Here is a 21,380-nt window from a genome sequence, read left to right on the forward strand (position 1 = left end):
ACCCTTACAGATGGAGCAATGGTGAGCAGACACTTGGACAAGGGAGGGGAAGGGGTTCTTCTCCCTGACACACGTGGCCCCTGCTGCTGTGTTGTTCCCCTATTGGCTAGGGTTAGACAGCACAGGCTAAACTAATTCTGATCGGCTAATTTGAAGAGACTGACGGGGGTGAGTGGTTTGGAGGTTATGACAGAGCAGACAATCGGAATGAGTCAGGGTGGAGTAGGTAATTGGAATGAGTCAGGGTGGAGCAGGTAATCAAAAAAGGTTGCTTTACAAGGAAGTTAAGTTTAAAAGTAGAAGTCAAAGAACTGAACATACTGACATACTGATTCTCTGAAAAGAAATTTAGAACTCATATCTAACAACTTCTCAACCCACTGAAAATGGGCTTAACCTCACTAAAACTGCTCTGACAAATGTTCTCAATGAACTTCAAATTAACAAACCCAAAGAATGTCCTTCAGTCCTGTCTGATGGGGCCTTTCTGCTGATTTGAGTAACTGAACCTTTCTTCTTGATACTCTTTCATCTCTACTCCCCCGACTTCTGCATCGCTCTACTCCCCTGGAATCCTCACACTTTCTGACTATTTTGGTGGGAAAGGAGGACCTCCTATTTGTAGTCTCTAAATGGAGGTGTCGTTTTACCTCCACAAAATACTACTACTTCACTAAAGCCAGACTATTCACCGATGAACATGGCCCAAGACTTTTTCACTCACTCTGTTTGATTCTGCCCATGTTGGCCCCTATGCTCATCTCTGTCTGTCCAAAACCCACAAATTCTTCAAAGTCCAAATTTTTAGTGAAGTTCCTATATTTTCATAATCTTTCCCTCCTTTGTACTCCTGTAATTTATATTGCAATTACTCAATACAATACTCATTCCTGTATATTCTTATCTATTCATCTATCCTACCAAGTCATGAGCTCTTTCTTCATGATTATTGTAATATCTAGTGACTAAAACCATACTTGGCACATAGTAGGAGCCCATTAAATACAAGTATTATGATTATTTGTCTTTTCATTCCTCAAATCTCTCAAATAGCAATGTTTCTTTTTTTTTTTTTTTTTGAGACGAAGTCTTGCTCTGTCACATAGGCTGGAGTGCAGTGGTACAACCTCGGCTCACTGTAACCTCCGCCTCCTGGTTCAAGCGATTCTCCTGCCTCAGCCTCCTGAGTAGCTGGGATTACGGGCGCACACCACCACACCCAGCTAATTTTTGTACTTTTAGTAGAGACAGGGTTTCAACATGTTGGTCAGGCTGGTCTCGAACTCCTGACCTCGTGATCCGCCCTCCTCAACCTCCCAAAGTGTTGGGATTACAGGCGTGAGCCACCGCACTTGGTCTCAGCAATGTTTCTTAAATATTGTAAGATCAATCTATTTTGAATTAATTATTTATTAATTAAAGCCCAAAGAATGAATGAACTCTCTTGGTAAGAAAGAAGCACAGATAGGAGGCTCACTTATATTAGGTGATGAAGAGGAAAAGAGAAACTAATGAACAATATTTTTAAAAATGGCTGGGAACCCCAAAAGAATGTGTTTATGAGTTAAGAAGTTATGGAATAGAAGAAGCTTCTAACAATCCACAGACAAATTATCTACTTTATAAATTATTTTTGAAGTATTCAACACCTCTTCTGCCACTCACTCAGAATGAAGAGAGATTTCTCAATGTGTCAACGACTTTGTCTCTGACTTAGCCTGGAAAATAGCAATGCCGAATGGAATGGTGGTGCAGTATCCAGCTGCGTAATCTAGTTTACTCTGCGCCTCCTTATACACAGGCAGAAGGGAGCTAACTACAACAACAAAAGGAAAAATGATGAAAGCAAATTTAGGTCTTTTTCTCTAAAATGTACCCAAGTAAAAATATCAAGGGAATTTATTATATAAAATGGCTATTTTTTCATAAAGAAAAAAGAATTAATTTGTCCCTTTTTCTTGAATCATTCTACATGAATATCCTTTTGCCAGATCTTCTACGTAATGGCTTTTTTATATGAGTACCATTTCTGTCAAACTTTTGTTATTTTTAGTACAGCCAAGTTTACTCACTTTTTTAAAGTGCTATTTTGGGACTAATACAAGGGGAAATTAATCATGGTGCCCAAATGACGGGCCAGGGGTACTATTTTATTACTTTCAGTTTAAACTGGGAAATATGTAACTGGTTTTTCACCCAGAGAATAAGAATGTTCCAATTTATTAGAAAGTAATTGGTATTGGAAGCAGTCACTGACAGAAGTATAATAATGGAAACCATCCCAGCTACTTCATGCAGGCAATGCAGGCCAGTCATTGTGCTGAGATGACAGGCCTGCATCTGCAGAGGTGTGGCTTGAAAAGTCTGAAAAATGTCCCTCTTCAAGACAAGGGTCACATTACTGGTTCTAGACAAGACTCCCTAAAATGCAAAATCTCTAGTAGATGCAACTCCATTTCTAATATATATCCATTAAAGGTGCACTTCAGGAGTTCATGGGATACCTAGATTGGCAAACAAAACAGCAAATGTGCATATTTTGCAAAGAACCAAGGCCTACAATAAAGGTCATGCTGTTTATAATATTGGCTCAGCAATTTTCTATAGATCACTTAACAGGTACTAAAAGTGGCAGGGCACTGGTGTACCAGAAAACACACAGAATTGTCTACAGTGTCCAAAATGTTGGATATAGAGTTGGAGAGAATGAGAGAGGTCAAAAAGCAGTCTGTAAAGGAGAAAACTGGCATGACAAGCCTGAAGGAACCTCCATCTCCTCCTTTTCCCAAGTCACTTTTAAGGTATACCTCCTATGGGCAGACTTGATCTTAGTCCTATCTCTCCAAAATATAAGCTGTTTTCTTTGTGTGTCACCCTATTTCTTTCTACCTGGAGATATGATCCCCCAAAGCCTGCACTGTTGCACAACTCCAGAAGACACCATCCTTAGAGTAGTGAATATGAAGCCCCCCAGAGTTATGCAGTGGCCAGCTCACATAGCCCTGTGGCACCCCTGCCTGCTGCCATTTTACTCATCATCTAGGTTGTACCAAACTCTGAGGCTCAGATCCCATTTTTGTCTCCCTGGTGTAAAAAAAAATACCTTACATTTCTCTTACCTGAAAAGTTTCATCCTTTCACAAAATAGCTTCAGCCTCTGAGTTTACAATGTGAGTCTACTTTAAAGAAACTCTGGAGGCCAAGAATAAATGGAAGGTCCTGGAGCCCAACTTCCCTTGAACCACCATAGAATGTAAGTGATATATTGGGAAGGACATTCAATAGAAAGATAGGAAATTTAGATCTAGAACTCTACATTGCTGTGCGACCTTGGGCAAGTCACATAACTAGCATGTGAGTTTCACATTTGTAATATAAAGGAGGTGAGGTAGATAAGACACCTTAAAGGCGTCTTAGAGTTCTAATATTTTATGGAAGCTTCAAACCTCCTTTGCAAAGATTATGACAGTGAGAGGACTCTTGCATGGCTGACTCTATCTTGCTTCTAGCCTCACAAGCAGGGTGACCTCACTCATTCCTGGGTATAGGCCAAGCTAACCATGGGAAGAATTTAGTTTATAGTTTAACTTAGAAGCAAGGATGATAATAATCCCTCCTAAAAACTAACCCCTTCCTTGCTCAGGGACCTATAACTAATGAAAAACCATGAAATTAGGATTATAGAAGGGGCCTGAATTCTGCTAGAATGTAGGCAGAGTTTCTATAATGCCTTACTGCTCAGGAGTCATGTGGCCAGAGATCACAAGATTTGTGACTTCTCCAATTGCTCCTATAGATAACACCACTATTATAGAACTTAAGATTGGTGTTTTGAGATATTTTTCAGATTTTTGCATTCTGGCAACTGACTGACCCCACTTGGACCCATGACTCCTGACTCAACCGGTCCTGTGGCCTCCACCCAGAAGTGGACTCAGCTCACAAGAACTATTTTCCACACCCCTATAATTCCACCCTCAACCAATCAGCAGCACCTATTCCCTATCCCCTTGCCCACCAAATTATCCATAAGACCTTAGCCCCTGAGTTCTCAGGGAGACTGACCGAGTAATAACTCCAGACCTTCCACTTGGCCAGCTTTGTGTTAAACCATTTTCTACTGCAATACCACAGTATCAGTGAGTTGATTTTGTCTATGTAGCAGGAAGGAAGTACCCATCAGGCAATCATAATCTCAGAATACCACCTCCAGAGTAAGGGCATCTGACTCATATATAGTCACCCCATAAAGAGAGAGCAATAGGTGGTCTTTGGAGATCTGGGAGACTACTCACTAAATGCTCCATACATATCAAGCCAGATGACCCATAGGTCTAAGCTGAGAGTAACTTATTTCATAAGGCATAGTTCTGCTTCTCCTCCCAGCACCAGCCATTCAGAAAGATTTTTTTTTTTTCTTATCTCTAGTCTGGTAAACCTTGCACATACCTTCCACATTTTTTTTTGAAATTTTTTTTTATTATTATACTTTAAGTTCTGGGATATATGTGCATAACATGCAAGTTTGTTACATAGGTATATAAGCGCCATGGTGGCTTCCTGCAGTCATCAACCCATCATCTACATTAGGTATTTCTCCTAATGCTATCCCTCCCCTTGCGCCCCAACCTCTGACAGGCCCGGGTGTGTGATGTTCCCCTCACTGTGCCCATATGTTTTCGTTGTTCAACTCTCACTTATGAGTGAGAACATGTGGTGTTTGGTTTTCTGTTCCTGTGTTAGTTTGCTGAGAATGATGGTTTCCAGCTTCATCCATGTCCCTGGAAAGGACGTGAACTCATTCTTTTTTATGGCTGCATTAGTATTCCATGGTGTATATATGCCACATTTTCTTTATCCAGTCTAGTTTTGATGGCATTTGGGTTGGTTCGAAGTTTGCTATTTTTTTTGGTTCCATTTTTTTGCTATTGTGAATAGTGCTGCAATAAACATATGTGTGCATGTGTCTTTACAGTAGAATGACTTATAATCTTTTGGGTATATACCCACTAATGGGATTGCTGGGTCAAATGGTACTTCTGACTCTAGATCCTTGAGGAATCACCATACTGTTTTCCACAATGGTTGAACTAATTTACACTCCCACCAACAGTGTAAGAGTGTTCCTATTTCTCCACATCCTCTCCAGCATCTTTTGTTTCCTGACATTTTAATGATCGCCATTCTAACTGTGAGATGGTATCTCATTGTGGTTTTGATTTGCATTTGTCAAATGACCAGTGATGATGAGCTATTTATCATATGTCTGTTGGCCACATAAATGTCTTCTTTTGAAAAGTGTCTGTTTATATCTTTTGCCCACTTTTTGATGGGGTTGTTGGCTTTTTTCTTGTAAACTTGTTCCTTGTAGATTCTGGATAATAGCCCTTTGTCAGATGGATAGATTGCAAACATTTTCTCCCATTCTATAGGTTGCCTGTTCATGCTGATGATAGTTTCTTTTGCTGTGAAGAAGCTCTTCAGCTTAATTAGATCCCATTTGTCAATTTTGGCTTTTGTTGCCATTGCTTTTGGTGTTTTAGTCATGAAGTCTTTGCCCATGCCTATGTCCTGAATGGTACTGCCTAGGTTTTCTTCTAGGCTTTTTATGGTTTTAGGTCTTATGTTTAAATCTTTAATCCATCTTGAGTTAATATTTGTATAAGGTGTAAGGAAGGGGTCCAGTTTCAGTTTTCTGCATATGGTTAGCCCGTTTTCCCAACACCATTTATTAAATAGAGAATCCTTTCCCCATTGTTTTTGTCAGGTTTGTCAAAGATCAGATAGTTGTAGATGTGTGGTGCTATTTCTGAGGCATCTGTTCTGTTCCATTGTCTATATATCTTTTTTGGTACCAGTACCATGATGTTTTGGTTTCTGTAGACTTGTAGTATAGTTTGAAGTCAGGTAGCGTGATGCCTCCAGCTTTGTTCTTTTTGCTTAGGATTGTCTTGGCTGTACGGGCTCTTTTTTGGTTCCATATGGAATTTAAAGTAGTTTTTTCTAATTCTGTGAAGAAAGTCAGTGGTAGTTTGATGGGAACAGCATTGAATCTATAAATTACCTTGGGCAATATGGCCATTTTCATGATATTGATTCTTCCTATCCATGAGCATGGAATGTTTTTTCATTTGTTTGTGTCCTCTCTTATTTCCTTGAGCAGCGGTTTGTAGTTCTCCTTGAAGAGGTCCTTCACATTTCTTGTAAGATGTATTCCTAGGTATTTTATTCTCCTTGTAGCAATTGTGAATGGGAGTTTGCTCATGATTTGACTCTCTGTTTGTCTATTATTGGCATATTGAAATGCTTGTGATTTTTGCACATTGAGTTTGTATCCTGAGACTTTGCTGAAGTTGCTTATCAGTTTAAGGAGTTTTTGGGCTGAAATGATGGGGTTTTCTAAATATACGATCTTGTTATCTCCACATAGAGATAATTTGACTTCCTCTCTTCCTATTTGAATACTTTTATTTCTTTCTCTTGCTTGATTGCCCTGGCCAGAACTTCTAATACTATGTTGAATAGGACTGGTGAGAGAGGGCATCCTTGTCTTGTGCCGGTTTTCAAAGGGAATGCTTCCAGCTTTTGCCCGTTCAGTATGATGGCTGATAAGTTCTACATTTTTACCAGTGCACTCACATTTGCTAATGTTAACTCCCTCCCACTCTTAGCTACAACACGCCCCACATGACAATGCTACTAGAAGACAAGTGTCTACTACTACAAGAATATATATCTATAGCTCTAAATATAGGAGCACTCTCATTTTAAACAAATCTATCATAGTTAAATCTGCATTTACAAGGACATATGTTTATATATATGGACTTGTATATGTGTGTGTGCATATATATATATATGGAATAGATTATCTGCTTTGCAAATGAATTCACCAGGGAATTCCTTAAAATAGCAGGTCCTTCATTTATCCTTCTCTTCACTGTTTCCCACATAAATGATGTCTTGCACTTTTTACTTACTGATAGCTGCTCAAGAATTTATCTATAATGTAATGTAGGTATATTGTATTTATAAAGATTAATGGAAAGCAAAATGCATTTCTTTGGAGCCGTCTCACTAATTTCTTTAATATTTCAGAGGTGTGAGTTTATATTTTGTATAGCTAGTATCTGAAACCTTATCTAGCACCACTATGAACATAAAAACCACATGAATCTTAAATACTTTCCAGAGTTCACCATGATATAACAGCATTATGCAGAAATTAGAGTCTGCAAGAGCCACTGGCTTCACAAAAGCCTTTATGGATGGAGAAAAGTGAACTAATGATGTTGTTTTGTGAAGGTTTCTAAGGCAAAAATTATACCTTTCACTCAGGTCAATAGCTTTTGGCTGGGGGTAGCTTAAAAGTGAAGTAATTCTGCCTCTGTACACAACCAATGTTAATAGACAAAAACATTAACCACATTTCTGGGAGTGGTGAAGCTATTTTTAGTAACAGTGGCTGCTCTAGAAAATTTTATCTTTTGCTGTGAAATGCCAATGTGATTTTTCTCAGTCTGTAAATGGTAAGCACAATCATGTTTGTTTAAACTTAAGTTTTGTATGTTGTTTGTTTTTCTTTACCCCAGCGATTTCCTTATCTGTATGCACACACAGATGATAACAGGAACAGAGTGACCCACCCTAGTTTAGAGTAGGCTGCCAATTACCTCTCTAAAGCTAACAGCACCCATAAGCCAACAAGGATTTTATTTCATGCAATTGTTAAAGTAATTACTTTTGCACCAACCTAATAGTATTTCTTCAAAGGCTCATGCAAGCTAAGAAACTAATAAAAACAAAAATGAAAACAGTAGCTCCACTCTTTAAGTCATCTTCTCCAAAAAAAAATATTGTTCCTCTACTTCCAGAAATATAATTGTTCAGGGCTCAGAAACTCAGAAGAATTCTGACTTTCTGCCTGCCTCCTGGGTCCCTAGAAACATAGACTTAATGGGAAGGAGGGACCTGGCTCATGGCAACTAAATAAGATTGGTGGGGGTGGGCGGAGGAAAGAGCATAGGACGAAGAATCAGGAAGCTTGAGATAAGATCTAGACAAACTTTCAATCCTTCTGGGACTCTGATTCTTCACTTATAAAATACAGATGATACCCACATTTTTATTGTGATCATATAAGATGGTAGATTTGAAAATGTTTAGGAAACTATTAGGTTCTTCATAATGAATGCAATGCTCTGCTTATTTCTGTGCATCTCAATTCCTATGATGTTGTAGAATATTGAGACTGAAAGTTAAAAAAAAGAAAGAAAAGACTGGGCAATAAGGCTGGTTTAAACAAAGCCTTATTTGCCTCTAGCTCTCCTTCTCTCTTTCACTCTACCTCCTAGAAAAAAGCAAAAGTAACAATTGACCTGAACTCTCCATTTTAATAATCACTGCATTTCTACATTTTTCAGTCACAGTCAATGTCTAAATTAGATCAACTAACTGATTACCTACTGACCAAAAGGATCTGTATGAAATCATTACCAAAATCATATACTGAAGAAATTTTCTGTTTCTAGAGAAGTTTGAAGTTAGAATCAGCACTTTTTCATTTAGCATTCATTCAACAAATATTTATTGAGTGCAAACTTGTGCCAGGCACTAGGGATTTAGAAATAAGGGAAACATATTTCCTTTCCCCATAAAGTTCATTATTCAGAGAGAGGAACAGATTTACATTCTCTTGTTTTATAGCTTAGAAACCAAAGACACAATAGTTGGGAAAGTTTGACTCTACCTGCAACTCTCCTTCCATTATACTGAGTAGTTGGATGAGGTCTTCTTTGGATAACTCCAGGGATTTCTTAGTCTTTCGTTCACTTTCTCCAGATGTTTTTAGGTGTCGTTTGACAGTTCCTGAGGCCATGACATCATCCTCCTTCCTATTTGATTTCTTCTTCTTTTTGGCATCTTCTGAGAGACTTTTTTCACCAGCATTGCCGATGATGGAGGGCTTGGGACAGGAGACATGCCCATCAGATGAACTTTCACCACCTTGGTTTCGAGATCTCATTCCCACCTACAACACATAGAAAAAAGATAAGATGTTCTTTACCACCATCAAAATTATTTTTGCCGAAATACTTAGAGACTTATAGCAGCTTTACCACATCACCAACAATGAAAAAATCAAATTAATATGTCATTAAAATTTTCAGGAAACCCCTTTGATGGTCTTCAGAAAAAATAAAAGTGAGATTTTAACCTGAAAAACCCCTCAAGCCAAATGATCAAGGTCAATATCAATAGTGCTAAGTCATATTGCTGTTACATAACCCCCATAATAATATATCAATATTGGTTCATTAATTGTAACGAATGTACTATACTATCCTAATGGAGAATGTGAACTATAGAGGAAACTGGGTGTAGGGCATATGCGTATTAGCTTTGTAATAATGTTATGAATCTAAAACTGTTCTAAAATAAAATAAAAATCAATAAAAAAAGTTCTAAAATAAAATAAAAATAAATAAAAACAGTTCTAAGATAAAATAAAAAGTTTATTTATTTATCAGCAAATTCAGACCTGAAACCCTGTTAGGAACCAGTTGGATGTCACAGGGGGAAAAAAAAAGTCCGCATAGGGTAGGGGCTTAAAATGGACAGAGGATAAGGGAAAAGCAAAGGGAAGAGGAGGGTGGTGTCATTTTCAGTGATATGCAATTCTATTTTCCCATAGCCTCTATTTAAAAATCAGGTCTTTTAAGGTCATTTACAGTAATAAGAGCACAAAGAATTGGGAGAAAATGAATCAATTTCAAAATCAAAATGTAAAACAATATTTTGAGGTAAAATAAGGAAAAAAGACAAAGCAACAGCTAAGATACTAACTTGTCCTATGAGAAGCACATTCAAGTCATTCTATGAGGAATACTTTATAGTTTCTCTGTCAGTCTCTGAGCAAAAAGATTCTACCAACAGGTATGTTACAAACAAACACACTGAACTCACAGGCTAGGTCTCAAAGTGCTGTGAAGAGAGCTCTAATATCCTGGGGGGTGTATTTCAAATTTTGCCTAAACCCTTAAATATAGTAGATTATGTCATGAGCTTATTTAAAAACTCACAGTATAAATAGCCCTTACCATGAATAGCTAAGCAAAAAGATTTTCATCATTCATTCCAGATAAAATACAAGGACTTAGTTATCTGAAAGTAAATTTCCTTTATGGACCCAACCATACTTAAGAAACTAAGGAAAGATTTTTAAAAAACATTAGGTTTGTAACACAAAAATTAACACAGGGTGATGTTTCCTTTCAGATAGTGAATATCCAATTCTTCCAATGAATCTTGAAATCTACATTAATGCTCTTTTTTAAAAAATTGAACTTGTAAGCAAATGGACCCCTTTATGTATGTGTGAACTTTCTACAGCACCCCAGCTTTTAACAATATAAACCAAAGGAATGTTTCTTGACACTAGCACCCTGTTTTCTGGTTCACTCAATGATTAGTTCCCAATTTTAGAGTATCTTTTGGGTTTCCCTAGTCAACAAAGAATAGAAGTTTCTTTGTAATGGAAGCCAGAGCACTTTGGAACAAACCTACTGTATTTTATCACAGCTTATTTGTGGGCAGAATGGGCTGACTAAAGCCCCAATCCAAAAAAAAAAAAAAAAAAAAAGATGTGATGAATAAAGAGTTTCAAATTTAACTCATGACCTGTTATCGCTCACAACTAAGACACATGGACTTCCCAAACTGAATTGTGATTCTGTACGACTTCATACCACATGTGAATTCCTTTTACCTGAAATAATTTTCTCTATAAGATCTTAAAGCTCTTTGAGATGGCATATCAAATATTGATTTGACAACTTTAATTTAAATCATTAAATCATGAGTTAATAGAAATCCCAGACAATAGTTCCCAAAGCACAGGAAGTGCTTAATCTTACACAGTATTTAAATCTGATTGTATTATGTTACATGTATTTACTCAATCACAATTATATCTGCAAACATACAGAAAATAGTCTATTAGTACCAATTTTATATTTAGTTCTTTCTAAAAATTTCAGTCTGAAATTAATGTTTTAAAATAAAGTTTATTATAGTATTATATTAACGACTTTTACACAAAAAAATCTACCCATTTTAGAATTATGTAATTATTTTATATCATTATTCATTTAAAAAGCTTAAGTTTCCTATTCCCTTCCACATTAATTCACTTTGGCTGATGGAAAATCTCATGTGGTAGACCCATGATGTTAATTTTGTCTTAACAAATATTTTTCTTTCGTGATATTGAAATTTCACATTAATTACTTTTCCTTTGGCATGAACATAAAGATTTTTAGTCCTTTCTCGGTTAGTTAAACGAGGTCTTCTATCTATCTTCACAATAAAGTCAGCAATCAGCACCTGTACTATGTCAGGAATACAAAAGTACTCAGCAATAACAAATGAATCAAGAATGTTTTAGCAAGGAATTAGCATCTATGCGAAGATACACATAATTTCTCAGTAGAATAACTAAGTCTGTTATAAATAATGTACACTTTAAAAATGCTTTATTCTATTTTGGAGGGAGAAAACACCCAAGCAATAATGGACTTGCATGTGTCTCATTTAGTGACATTTATATTCTTCATATTTTTAATAGCTCTTACTTACTGCTTCTTAAGTGTTACACAGTATAGGAAGCATTTTTCATTCAGCACCATGTTTAATATTTACATCAACCCTGTGAAGTAGGTGCTATTTCTCTCAGGTTTATAGATGAAGCTACTGAGGTTTAAATAAATTAAATATCTTCTCCTGGATCACAGTTACTCCTAGTGGATAGAAAAACTAGAATTTGAACTCAGGTTGGACATGAAATACTACCCCACTATACAGCTTTCCTTGCAGCTTTCCTCTAAGTTCCTAAACATATGCTAATTGGAAGAGGGGCGAACCCTGATAAATCAGGGGATCAAGAAAAAGTTAGAGGCTAGGCGCGGTGGCGTGTGTGTAATCCCAGAACTTTGGGAAGCCGAAGCGGGTGGATTACCTGAGGTCAGGGGATCGAAACCAGCCTGGCCAACATAGCAAAACCCCATCTCTACTAAAAATACAAATATTAGCTGGGCATGGTGGAGTGCACCTGTAATCTCAGCTACTAGGGAGACTGAGGCAGGAGAATCACTTGAACCTGGGAGGCAGAGGTTGTAGTGAGCAGAGATCACGCCACTGCACTCCAGCCTAAGTGACAGAGCAAGACTCCATCTCAAAAAAAGAGAAAAAGCTACAAATGCTAAGAAGTTTTCTCACTTCACATAACAAAATTTGAGAAATCCACGTATATGTCTTCCTCCAAAGACACTCTTGCAACACTCGCATAGCAATTTAAATTAGGTTACTAAGCAATACTATGTTTTCTGAAATAATTAACCTTCTGCAGAACTTCTAAGATGATGAATCATTCAAAAGTCTTCCTGAGAAGCAATCTGGTCAATTATTAAGGGTACAGTTATGAAAACAGGATGTAAAGTCTGAACAGGAACAATTACAGACTTATTGTGTTAAAAGCCCTGGAGCTGAACAACAGTAAACACATCATCAGTGTTGGCCAAATCCTGCCTATTGTGCTTACAAGGGTAGCAGGCAGGTAACAGAAAAGGCATCCAGAACTCCTTAGGCTTCTTAATAGTTGATTGCATGGCTGCAAGTTTAAGACGTGTAGATAACATTTTCTGAAAGAAGCCAAGAAGGCCTTCGAATCATCCCAGTGTATATCCTTTAAAAAAAAGTTCTCCCCAAGAAAAATATATAAATAAACTGAAGATTCATATCAGGTTTTATAACCCTTTTAAAAAAAAATCAGTGTCAACTGGGGCACAGATGCTTCTCTTTGATAAGCAAATTATCTTAACATAGTTCATAAAATATACTTACTTTTCCTTTCATAGTAGTCAACAATAATTTACATGGAATTTGCTAACTACAGTACGAAGAAAAGAAAGATCAAATGTTATTCTGAACCTCCCTCTTTTATCCACAGTCCTCTCTCCCTTTCATCTGCGCCTCCCTGCCCCCTGCAGCCTCCCATTAATTGGGCAATGCCAGAGCATACTGTCAGATGAAAAATATCACAGGAATCAGAAAATGTAAAGCTTTTTAGTCATTTATGCTGAACTACCAAGTATTTCTAGAGCATTTGAACAGGAAAAGAAAAAAAAGGAAAAGAAAAAATGTCTACGGAAATTCTAGTTCCCAGACTTCCTTAGCTCTTACAAATCCTGACCTTGAATTTTCTCCCTAGCACTCTCACCTTTGCTCTTGCTCCTTTCCAGATTTATATTTTCCTGTTATGATTCAACATTGGTCAAAATACTCCCCACCCCACCACCAACAAAAACTTCTTTTCTGTATAAATTCGGTTTTGGCATCTTTGCTATGCTTCTCAGGTATCCAACCCCTATCTGTTCCCGGTTGTATTTTATCTAAATATATTTTCAAGAACCTACCTAGTGCATAGAATGAGATGCCATAATAATTTTATATATTTAATTTCTATTTTAAAATTACTTCATAGAATTATGAGGAAAAATTATCATAGTAAAAAAGGAAAGTACATAATTACAGAAAAGCCGAGATTTTACAAGGTGGCCTGGCAAAAGGCCTGCTGCAAGTGGAGCTTCCAGAACATTACCACAGAACTGTCCTGACTCTTTCTCTTACACATAAACGACAATACCCAAAGCACCCAAAACTCAAAAAGAAAACATCTGTTCTAGTTTTATGTCATCAGTGAATTTTCAGATGCAAAAGATCAATTAAATCAACTAGTTTATTCCCTATCAATGCCAGATTACTTCCCGTGTGCGTTATCTTATTGGTTAAATCTGCATATAAATATCCCAACTCATGAAATGTTCAAATATTTCTCATGAGGTTATCACATATTCTATAGTGTATATTGCTCAGAAATGTTCCCAAGTTTGCCTCTAAATTTTCCTTTCTTCTCTTCATCCTATTTATGCAACAAGCCATGTTATATATTTGTTTTACTTCTCATTACCTACATTTATTAAATCCTAAAAGATAACTAAGGTTTTTACTTATAGTATTTTTTATTCTATTAGGGTAGATCTATGCAGACAAATTGAAAATTCCTGTAAGTAATTTCACAAAATGTTAGAGTTCAGAGAAAGGGATTCTCTTGGAGTCACTGCAGTGATGTTGTCATCAAAAGGCCAAGGAAAATATTATAACTGTGGCAAATAGAAAAATATTATTCTACTCCAGCTTAAAACTATGGTGAAATATTTTATGACGTTCTGTTTAATATCCTTCAAGAACAATACCAGCAGGCCCAGAAAAGTTTCCAGAAAAAAAAAAAAGACAAAAAATAACAAGAGAATAGATCAGGGAACTGCCATGAAATAAGAAATCTTTTAAAATTAGCATAGAGTCTAAAAGAATGTACAATTTGAGTTTTAAACTTTGAATGGTAATACATGGTAACCTTTCTTAACAACATTTTAATTAAAATCCCCAAATTGATGGACTCTTCTATCATAATGTGTCCTGTTGCTATCCTTTACTTTCCATTCCACTAGCCATGATCTAGTATTCAAGATCCTCCACTTCCCAAAAAATTGTATTTCCAGTCTTACCTTTCAATGTCTCCCATACATTTATCATGTTTGTTTAGTCACTGATTAGAAATTATGTCTGGTATATTTTCTTTTTTTATCTTCGCTCATGAATTTCTTTCCTAAAATGGCCTATTCTTCCCTTGTACTCTTCACGCCTCCTCTGACTATTCCAATATGTGCCATTTCTCCTTCCTGGTTAATTTTGTACACTCGCTTGTTCTTTATATTACTTGGTGCTTTTCACACTTGCTTATATTGTTGTTATTGCCCCAAACATAATCTCTTTAAGGATATTTAATAAGACTTCTTCAAATCATCGAAATACCAATTGATAGATATCATTTGATGGTTTGAATTTATAACATTTTACATATTAGAATATAGGTTTATAGAACTCATTGCTTCCAATTAAAATAACTGGATAAAATATAATTAGAGAGAAAGAAATATTTAGATACACTTGTTGTTAACAGGTGCCAAAAGCAATTAGCAATATTTGGAGAGATTTCTAACACTAAAATAATAAAATGTTCATGATAGTAACATGCGCACTTTGGGATAAACATGGTGAATTAAAACTTGCATTTATTTCCACTCTCTCCTGAAACACACTAAAATAAAAACAAAGAAACAAAAGATGACAGAGAAAATAGGAGTGTAAATGACAGCAGATGAGGATGAGAGATGTCAACACAATTTTGGAGAATCAAAAGTGGATAGATGAGTGGGTACGTACTTGGGCACCTAAATGCTGGCACAGTAGAAAGTAAAAGAGATGCAAAGTTCGAATTTTCCCAATTACTCTCAAGCAAGGGATGTATCGGCTCCACAGGGCAACAGGGTAACCAGGACACAGGTCCCAGATCCTTAAGTCATAGTATGTATTTAGGAAATACTCAAGAGATTTGAGTCCAGGGTGGTTACTGCAACATTCAACCAGATCCCTCCAACTTGAGGCTGGAACTTCTGGTACTATATCCTTGTTACTGAGCCTGAAACATCAGTACCCTTCCTTGCTACTCCTCCTCACTGTCCCTCCACAACATCTCTCTTCCCTGCTTCAGCTCGTACTGACTTCTTCTGCTAAGCTCCCGTAGCATATCTAGTTTGTACCACCCATTCAGGGCTTAATAATACTGTCTAGTGTGGTTCTTGAAAGGCTCCTGGTATTAGTCTTGTTGACTCATCTAGAATGTAAACAACTTTGCATAAGAATAGTGTTTCTACTTTATCTTCCTAAAATAACTAGCATGCTAGCCCCTCTACTCCTACAACTGAGGAAATTGAGGCTACACAGCTGATCAATGGAATAGTTGGAACCAGGACTCACGTCTCATGAGTATTTCCTAAACACATCCCATGACTTCAGGATCTGTGATCTTGCAGAGTGGGTATTACATTTCACTTATTTATACTCACTTCCAGCGTCTATAACAGGGTTTTTAACTTTTTTCTTTTTTACTTCAATCCATGGAAAAAGGCTACTTTCAATTACATAAAAGAGAAAAGCATTTAACTATCTAGTAATATACTGTTATTTACAGTGGTGGTGACATAATGACATAATTTTTTCTGGCATTTTCAACATTAGTGATTCATGCTTGAACCTCAAGTACATGTTAAAATATTTTTATATTTATAATCCTTTATTATTATAATTCTGATGTCACCATCACCACTAGACATAGCATGTGATATATAATCATTGATTAAACAAAAAGAGTAAGACCCTCACATTTAAGTGATTATGAAAGTTGTTTTCTGGTAAATTTTACCTTTACTTTTTCTACTTGATTACTATAATTTTTTTCAGACATTTTAGTAGTACCATCTGGCCTCTGAAGAAAAGGAAATGTCACCATTTAGTTTAATTAAAGTTTCTAAATGTCTGGAAAATTACCAGATTCCTAGTTAGCCAGGACTAGAATTTCTTCCTGTGTTTCATCAGGCTCAAAATTGAATAAGAATCAGCCATTTTCCTGCCACTAACAAAACAGGCCTATTGGTAGCCAGAAAGACAAGTACCTTAGATATTATCTCAGCAGTCTATATCTGCTGAATTATTCTTAAATATTACCTTTGTTTGCAATAACAATAGCTGACATTAACTGAAGAGCTTATGATGCACTGAGCTGTGGCTTAACCACCAGATAGACATTGGTGCAAAAGTAACTGCGGTTTTTGCATTGTTGAAATTTGCCATTTGATATTGGAATACATTCTTAAATAAATGTGTTTATGTTATACATCATTTTAATGTATATTTCTTGCTCTTTTGGTAATCAATTATTACTTGTTATTTATTTTAGACTATGGAAATGACGTTAGAAAAAGCAAATTTGAGGGATTTTCTTGTTCAAGTTCAAAATGGGTAGTAAAGCAACAGAGACAACTGGCAACATCAACAACACATTTGTTCCAGGAACTGCTAACAAACATACAATGCAGTGGTAGTTCAATAAGTTTTCAAAGCAGATGAGAGCCTTGAAGAAGAGGAGCACAGTGGCTGGCTATCAGTTAACAATGACCAATTGAGAGCAATTATCAAAGCTGATTCTTTTACAACTACACGAGAAGTTGCTGAAGAACTCAACCTCTACCATTCTACCTTGTTCAGCATTTGAAGCAAATTGGAAAGGTGAAAAAGCTTGATAAGTGGGTGCCTCCGGAGCTGAGGGAAAATAAAAAAAATTGTCATTTTGAAGTGCTGTCTTCTCTTATTCTGCACAATAACAATAAACCATTTCTCGACCTGATTGTGATGCACAATGAAAAGTGGATTTTATACGACAACCAGTGCGGCCAGCTCAGTGGTTGAACTGAAAAGAAGCTCCAAAGCACTTGCCAAAGCCAAACTTGCGCCAAAAAAAGGTCACGGTCACTGTTTGGTGGTCTGCCGCCTGTCTGAACCACTACAGCTTTCCGAATCCCGGAGATACCATTACATCTGAGAAATAAGCTCAGCAAATCAATGAGATGCACCGAAAACTGTAATGCCTGCAGCTGGTCTTGGTCAAGAGAAAGGGCTCAGTTATTCACAACAATGCCGGACCACACATTGCACAACCAACTCTTCAAAAGTTGATCAAATTGGGCTACGAAGTTTTGCCTCATCCGCTATATTCACCTGACCTCTTGCCAACCTACTACTACTCCTTCAAGCATCTTGACAACTTTTTGCAGGGAAAACACTTCCACAACCAGCAGGATCCAGAAAATGCTTTCCAAGAGTTCATCGAATCCTGAAGCATGGATTTTTATGCTACAGGATTAAACAAACTTATTTCTCATTGGCAAAAATGTATTGATTGTAATCATTCCTATTTTGATTAATAAAGATGTGTTTGGTTTAGTTTTAATGATTTAAAATTCATGGTCTGAAACCACAATTACTTTTGCACCAAACATTTCCTGACACACTGATAACAGCCTGGTAAAGCAAGTACTATAATCATACTTCTTATAAGGAAAGTAAGGCTTAGCTAGTTGTAGCCATTTGCCCAAACAATATGGCCAGCACCTGGGAAAGCCTGAGCTAGAACACAGGTCTGTTTGGATTCTCCATGTGCAAGAAGTCTGAATGGAAGCTTTTGCCATCACATCAAGAATACTGCAATACAAATGCATTTATAGCCACCTTGTCATGGGCTGAAATAAGTTTAGTCACAGGGCATAGCATCCCCCAAGAAGTCTCAAACAATAATAAATGATAAAGAATCCCACTATTTCAATAAAATTTTTCTCTTATTTGTGCAATAACTCTTTCTACTAAGACTGCATTCTCTTCCCTCACTTCTTCCTCACACTGTCTTTCTACTCCTCAATACTTGAGGTTTTCAAAGGAGCTGAAGGGTAACTTTGCCCTCACAGTCTTGACTTTTAACTTCTTGGATTGGAAAAGTCACTAAGACTCCAGAAACAGAAACAGAACAATTTTATGACAACTTGATGAGTAGAACTGTTTTTTGAAAGTAACTGAATTTTTAAAAAATCTAGTCTGTGGATTAATTATTCTATTAAGCCAACCATACAAAATTTCCTGATGGAAAAATGTTTGTCTTTATATAGCAAATATTCTCAACTTTATTGCATTTTCCAGAAAGGTGAGGCAAATCCCAATTGATGGTCAATGTTCATAAAACAAGTTAACCTCCACAGGGTGAAAGACATGCTGTGATTTGGATGATATCATTGCTTTATGCTGACAAAGAAAAAAAATGAGATACGGCACAGATCACCCCATCTGTGGGCTGCTGATGACTTCATGTGTTCTAATTGCCTGCACACACTTCAACTGTATTCAGGTATCCTTTAAATGCCTTTACTTTCAAATCCCTAGAGCATTTCAAAACATAAAAGAATAACTTAAAATCAGTTGTAATGTATGAAGTCAAGTTGTGTCTTTTTTGAAGTCCTCCTGACTTCTGTCTCTTCTAATTGGCCCTGAGATCCCTTGTCTTAGATTAGATCAAAGCATATAGAGCCTAAATTGAAAACAGGCATAGCTACTACATAAACCAAGAAAGGAGAAATATAAAAATTATTTCTATTAAAACACATCCTGTGAATGCAACTGAAACTACATGATTGTCAAAGATGTTTATTTGATGTTTAAAGATGTTTATCACTCTGATACTGTGTTAAGAGACTCTGAATACTGTCAAACAATCAGCATAAACTTAGTTGCTTTGTGAATGCAAAGGCTGGCAAGAGCCATAAACTTCAAGAGCTTTGTGATGAACTAATTAAAGTACACTAGAAATTTATTTTATCTAAAATGTCATGCCACAATGCAGAAGTTTCAGACTCAGTGTGGGCAGGAAGTATATAAGAAAATGAGTCATCGCCTTTTGGAATAATTTTTTCAAATACATATGGCCCTTAGACTACTATCTTCTCTACCCTCCAGCCACCCTACCTCAGCACACACCCAACTCCACATTGGACCTTAAGGTGTCTCATCACCTCATACGTCAACATCCTTAGCATTTGTTTCCTTAACATGCTGAATCCTTCTAGAGATGTTTGCCATTAACCCCAAGGAATCAAAGGAGCTGCATCCCTAACCCCACACACTTATTCTGTAATGCTGGACAAATTACTTAACTCTCCAACCCACAATGTCCTCATTTGTAAAATGACGACAATAAAGCATTGGATGTACTACCCACAGTGTATGTATGTGAAATCATAATGCCTGTTCTACTCTCCATATGTATGTGAAAATATAGAAATATTAAGGCAAGAAGCATTAACCAATGGTAGATTAACTACTGGAATCATCAAATGCCTCTCAATATCCTCATATAGGTAGCACCAGGGACAAAACTACTTTACTTTCAACTGTGAGCATCTAGCACAGGGGTTGGCAAACGTTTTCTTTAAGAGGTAAACATTAAATATTTCAGGCTTTGCAGGCCATATGGTCTCTGTTGCATCTACTCAACTGTATCACTATAGCACAAAAGCAGAAACAAACAATACATACATGAATGGGTGTGGCTGGAGTTGACTCTTAGCTCTTAGTTTGCCAACCCTGATCGAGACTATGTGACAAAAATGATGAGTGTATTTAATCTGGGAGAAATAGAAATGGTTTCTGCCACTCCTCATTCTGTCCTCTAGTTAAAAAAAAAAAGTGCCACTTCTTCTCTTCCAGATAAACTGAAGGAGGACATGAAGATAAAAGGGTTCTCCCACAAAGTTTGAGGAATCTGAAGTGGAAGAACCTGACATTCTGTTTCATGGCTAAAATTTGAGAGTAGGATTCCGCTGACATTAGCCATGCCATGGGATATGCAGACAGGAAATACAGTTCTAGCTATATGTGACTGTAGAAAGGAGGTGATAGTGATGAATGCCCACTAAGTATATAGAGGAGATACAGAAGTGGCCATGTGCTCAACAAAGGTGGAAGGTAGCTTGGAGAGGCAGCTGATACGCTAACAGGAGAGCCACCAAGGCAGACAGCTTCAAGCAGATCACCCAAACTGGGGCTGAAATGGAAGGCACAGCTACGTTTGAAGGACTCTACAGCCTTTATGTGAATTATGGTGGGATTCCAAGACAGCAGTAGAAATAGGGGCATTTTACAAGAAAGAACCATAGGCACTACTTCAACAGAGGCCAAGCTGAGAGATGACAGCAGATAATACAGGCAGGATGGGTTTCACAGGCATTTGACCCATTACAGTTACACAGGGCCTTGCACTCAGTTTAATGCTCTGCTGTAGCTATCTTGAAATTCTTATTTTTGAACAAGCAGCCCCACATTTTTATTTTGCATGGGACCCCCCAAATTATGTAACCAGTCCTGATGGCAGCAGGGAAAGCAGTCTAAACTAGATACTGAATGTGCTTCCCCCACTACTTCCACCAGACTACCATGCTAGTAAACTTCCCTCCTACTCCCTAACACTGATGCTCAGTGTTTGTGTGATACCCCAAGATATAGAGGAGGAGAGCTTGGGAGAAGGCAAAGGAAAGACGGTAATGGAATTTTGATTTGGTCTAGGATTGACTTATACATATTGAATGTAACAACAACAAAATAATCACCAGATAAAATTTTACCAGAAAATATATAGGTTAAGTTCTCTACCTCTGGCAAGGATTGCAAGGAAGGAGTATAGGACAGGTAAATAAAGAGCAAAGTTGAATTCAGTCATAAAAAATAAATTATTAGACTTGTGCCCCTGAGTTTTACATGTATCTTGACTTTGAAACATGATACTGGTTACGGTTTTATAAACTATAAAGTAGTATAGGACTTTC

At 37.0% G+C, this 21,380-nt stretch overlaps 3 protein-coding genes across 9 annotated transcripts in view; all 3 read right to left on the minus strand.

Annotated features, from left to right (window-relative positions):
* COL12A1 (collagen type XII alpha 1 chain) overlaps window positions 1-21,380 on the minus strand; it is a 1,021,934-nt gene that overhangs the window by 331,696 nt on the left and 668,858 nt on the right. The gene's annotated exons all lie outside the window — the stretch shown is intronic.
* LOC126952142 (cytochrome c oxidase subunit 7A2, mitochondrial) overlaps window positions 1-21,380 on the minus strand; it is a 1,153,643-nt gene that overhangs the window by 171,142 nt on the left and 961,121 nt on the right. The window lies entirely within an intron of this gene.
* The window catches only part of FILIP1 (filamin A interacting protein 1), a 200,570-nt gene that overhangs the window by 115,673 nt on the left and 63,517 nt on the right, over window positions 1-21,380 (minus strand). For all 4 annotated transcript variants that reach the window (XM_050786489.1, XM_050786485.1, XM_050786487.1 and 1 more), the window contains one exon: window positions 8,750-9,031. In XM_050786489.1, coding sequence (XP_050642446.1) covers window positions 8,750-9,031 — 282 coding nt within the window. The remainder of the gene's footprint in view (window positions 1-8,749; window positions 9,032-21,380) is intronic.

Source organism: Macaca thibetana, chromosome 4, assembly GCF_024542745.1.
Source record: "Macaca thibetana thibetana isolate TM-01 chromosome 4, ASM2454274v1, whole genome shotgun sequence".
Taxonomy (NCBI): Eukaryota; Metazoa; Chordata; class Mammalia; order Primates; family Cercopithecidae; genus Macaca; species Macaca thibetana.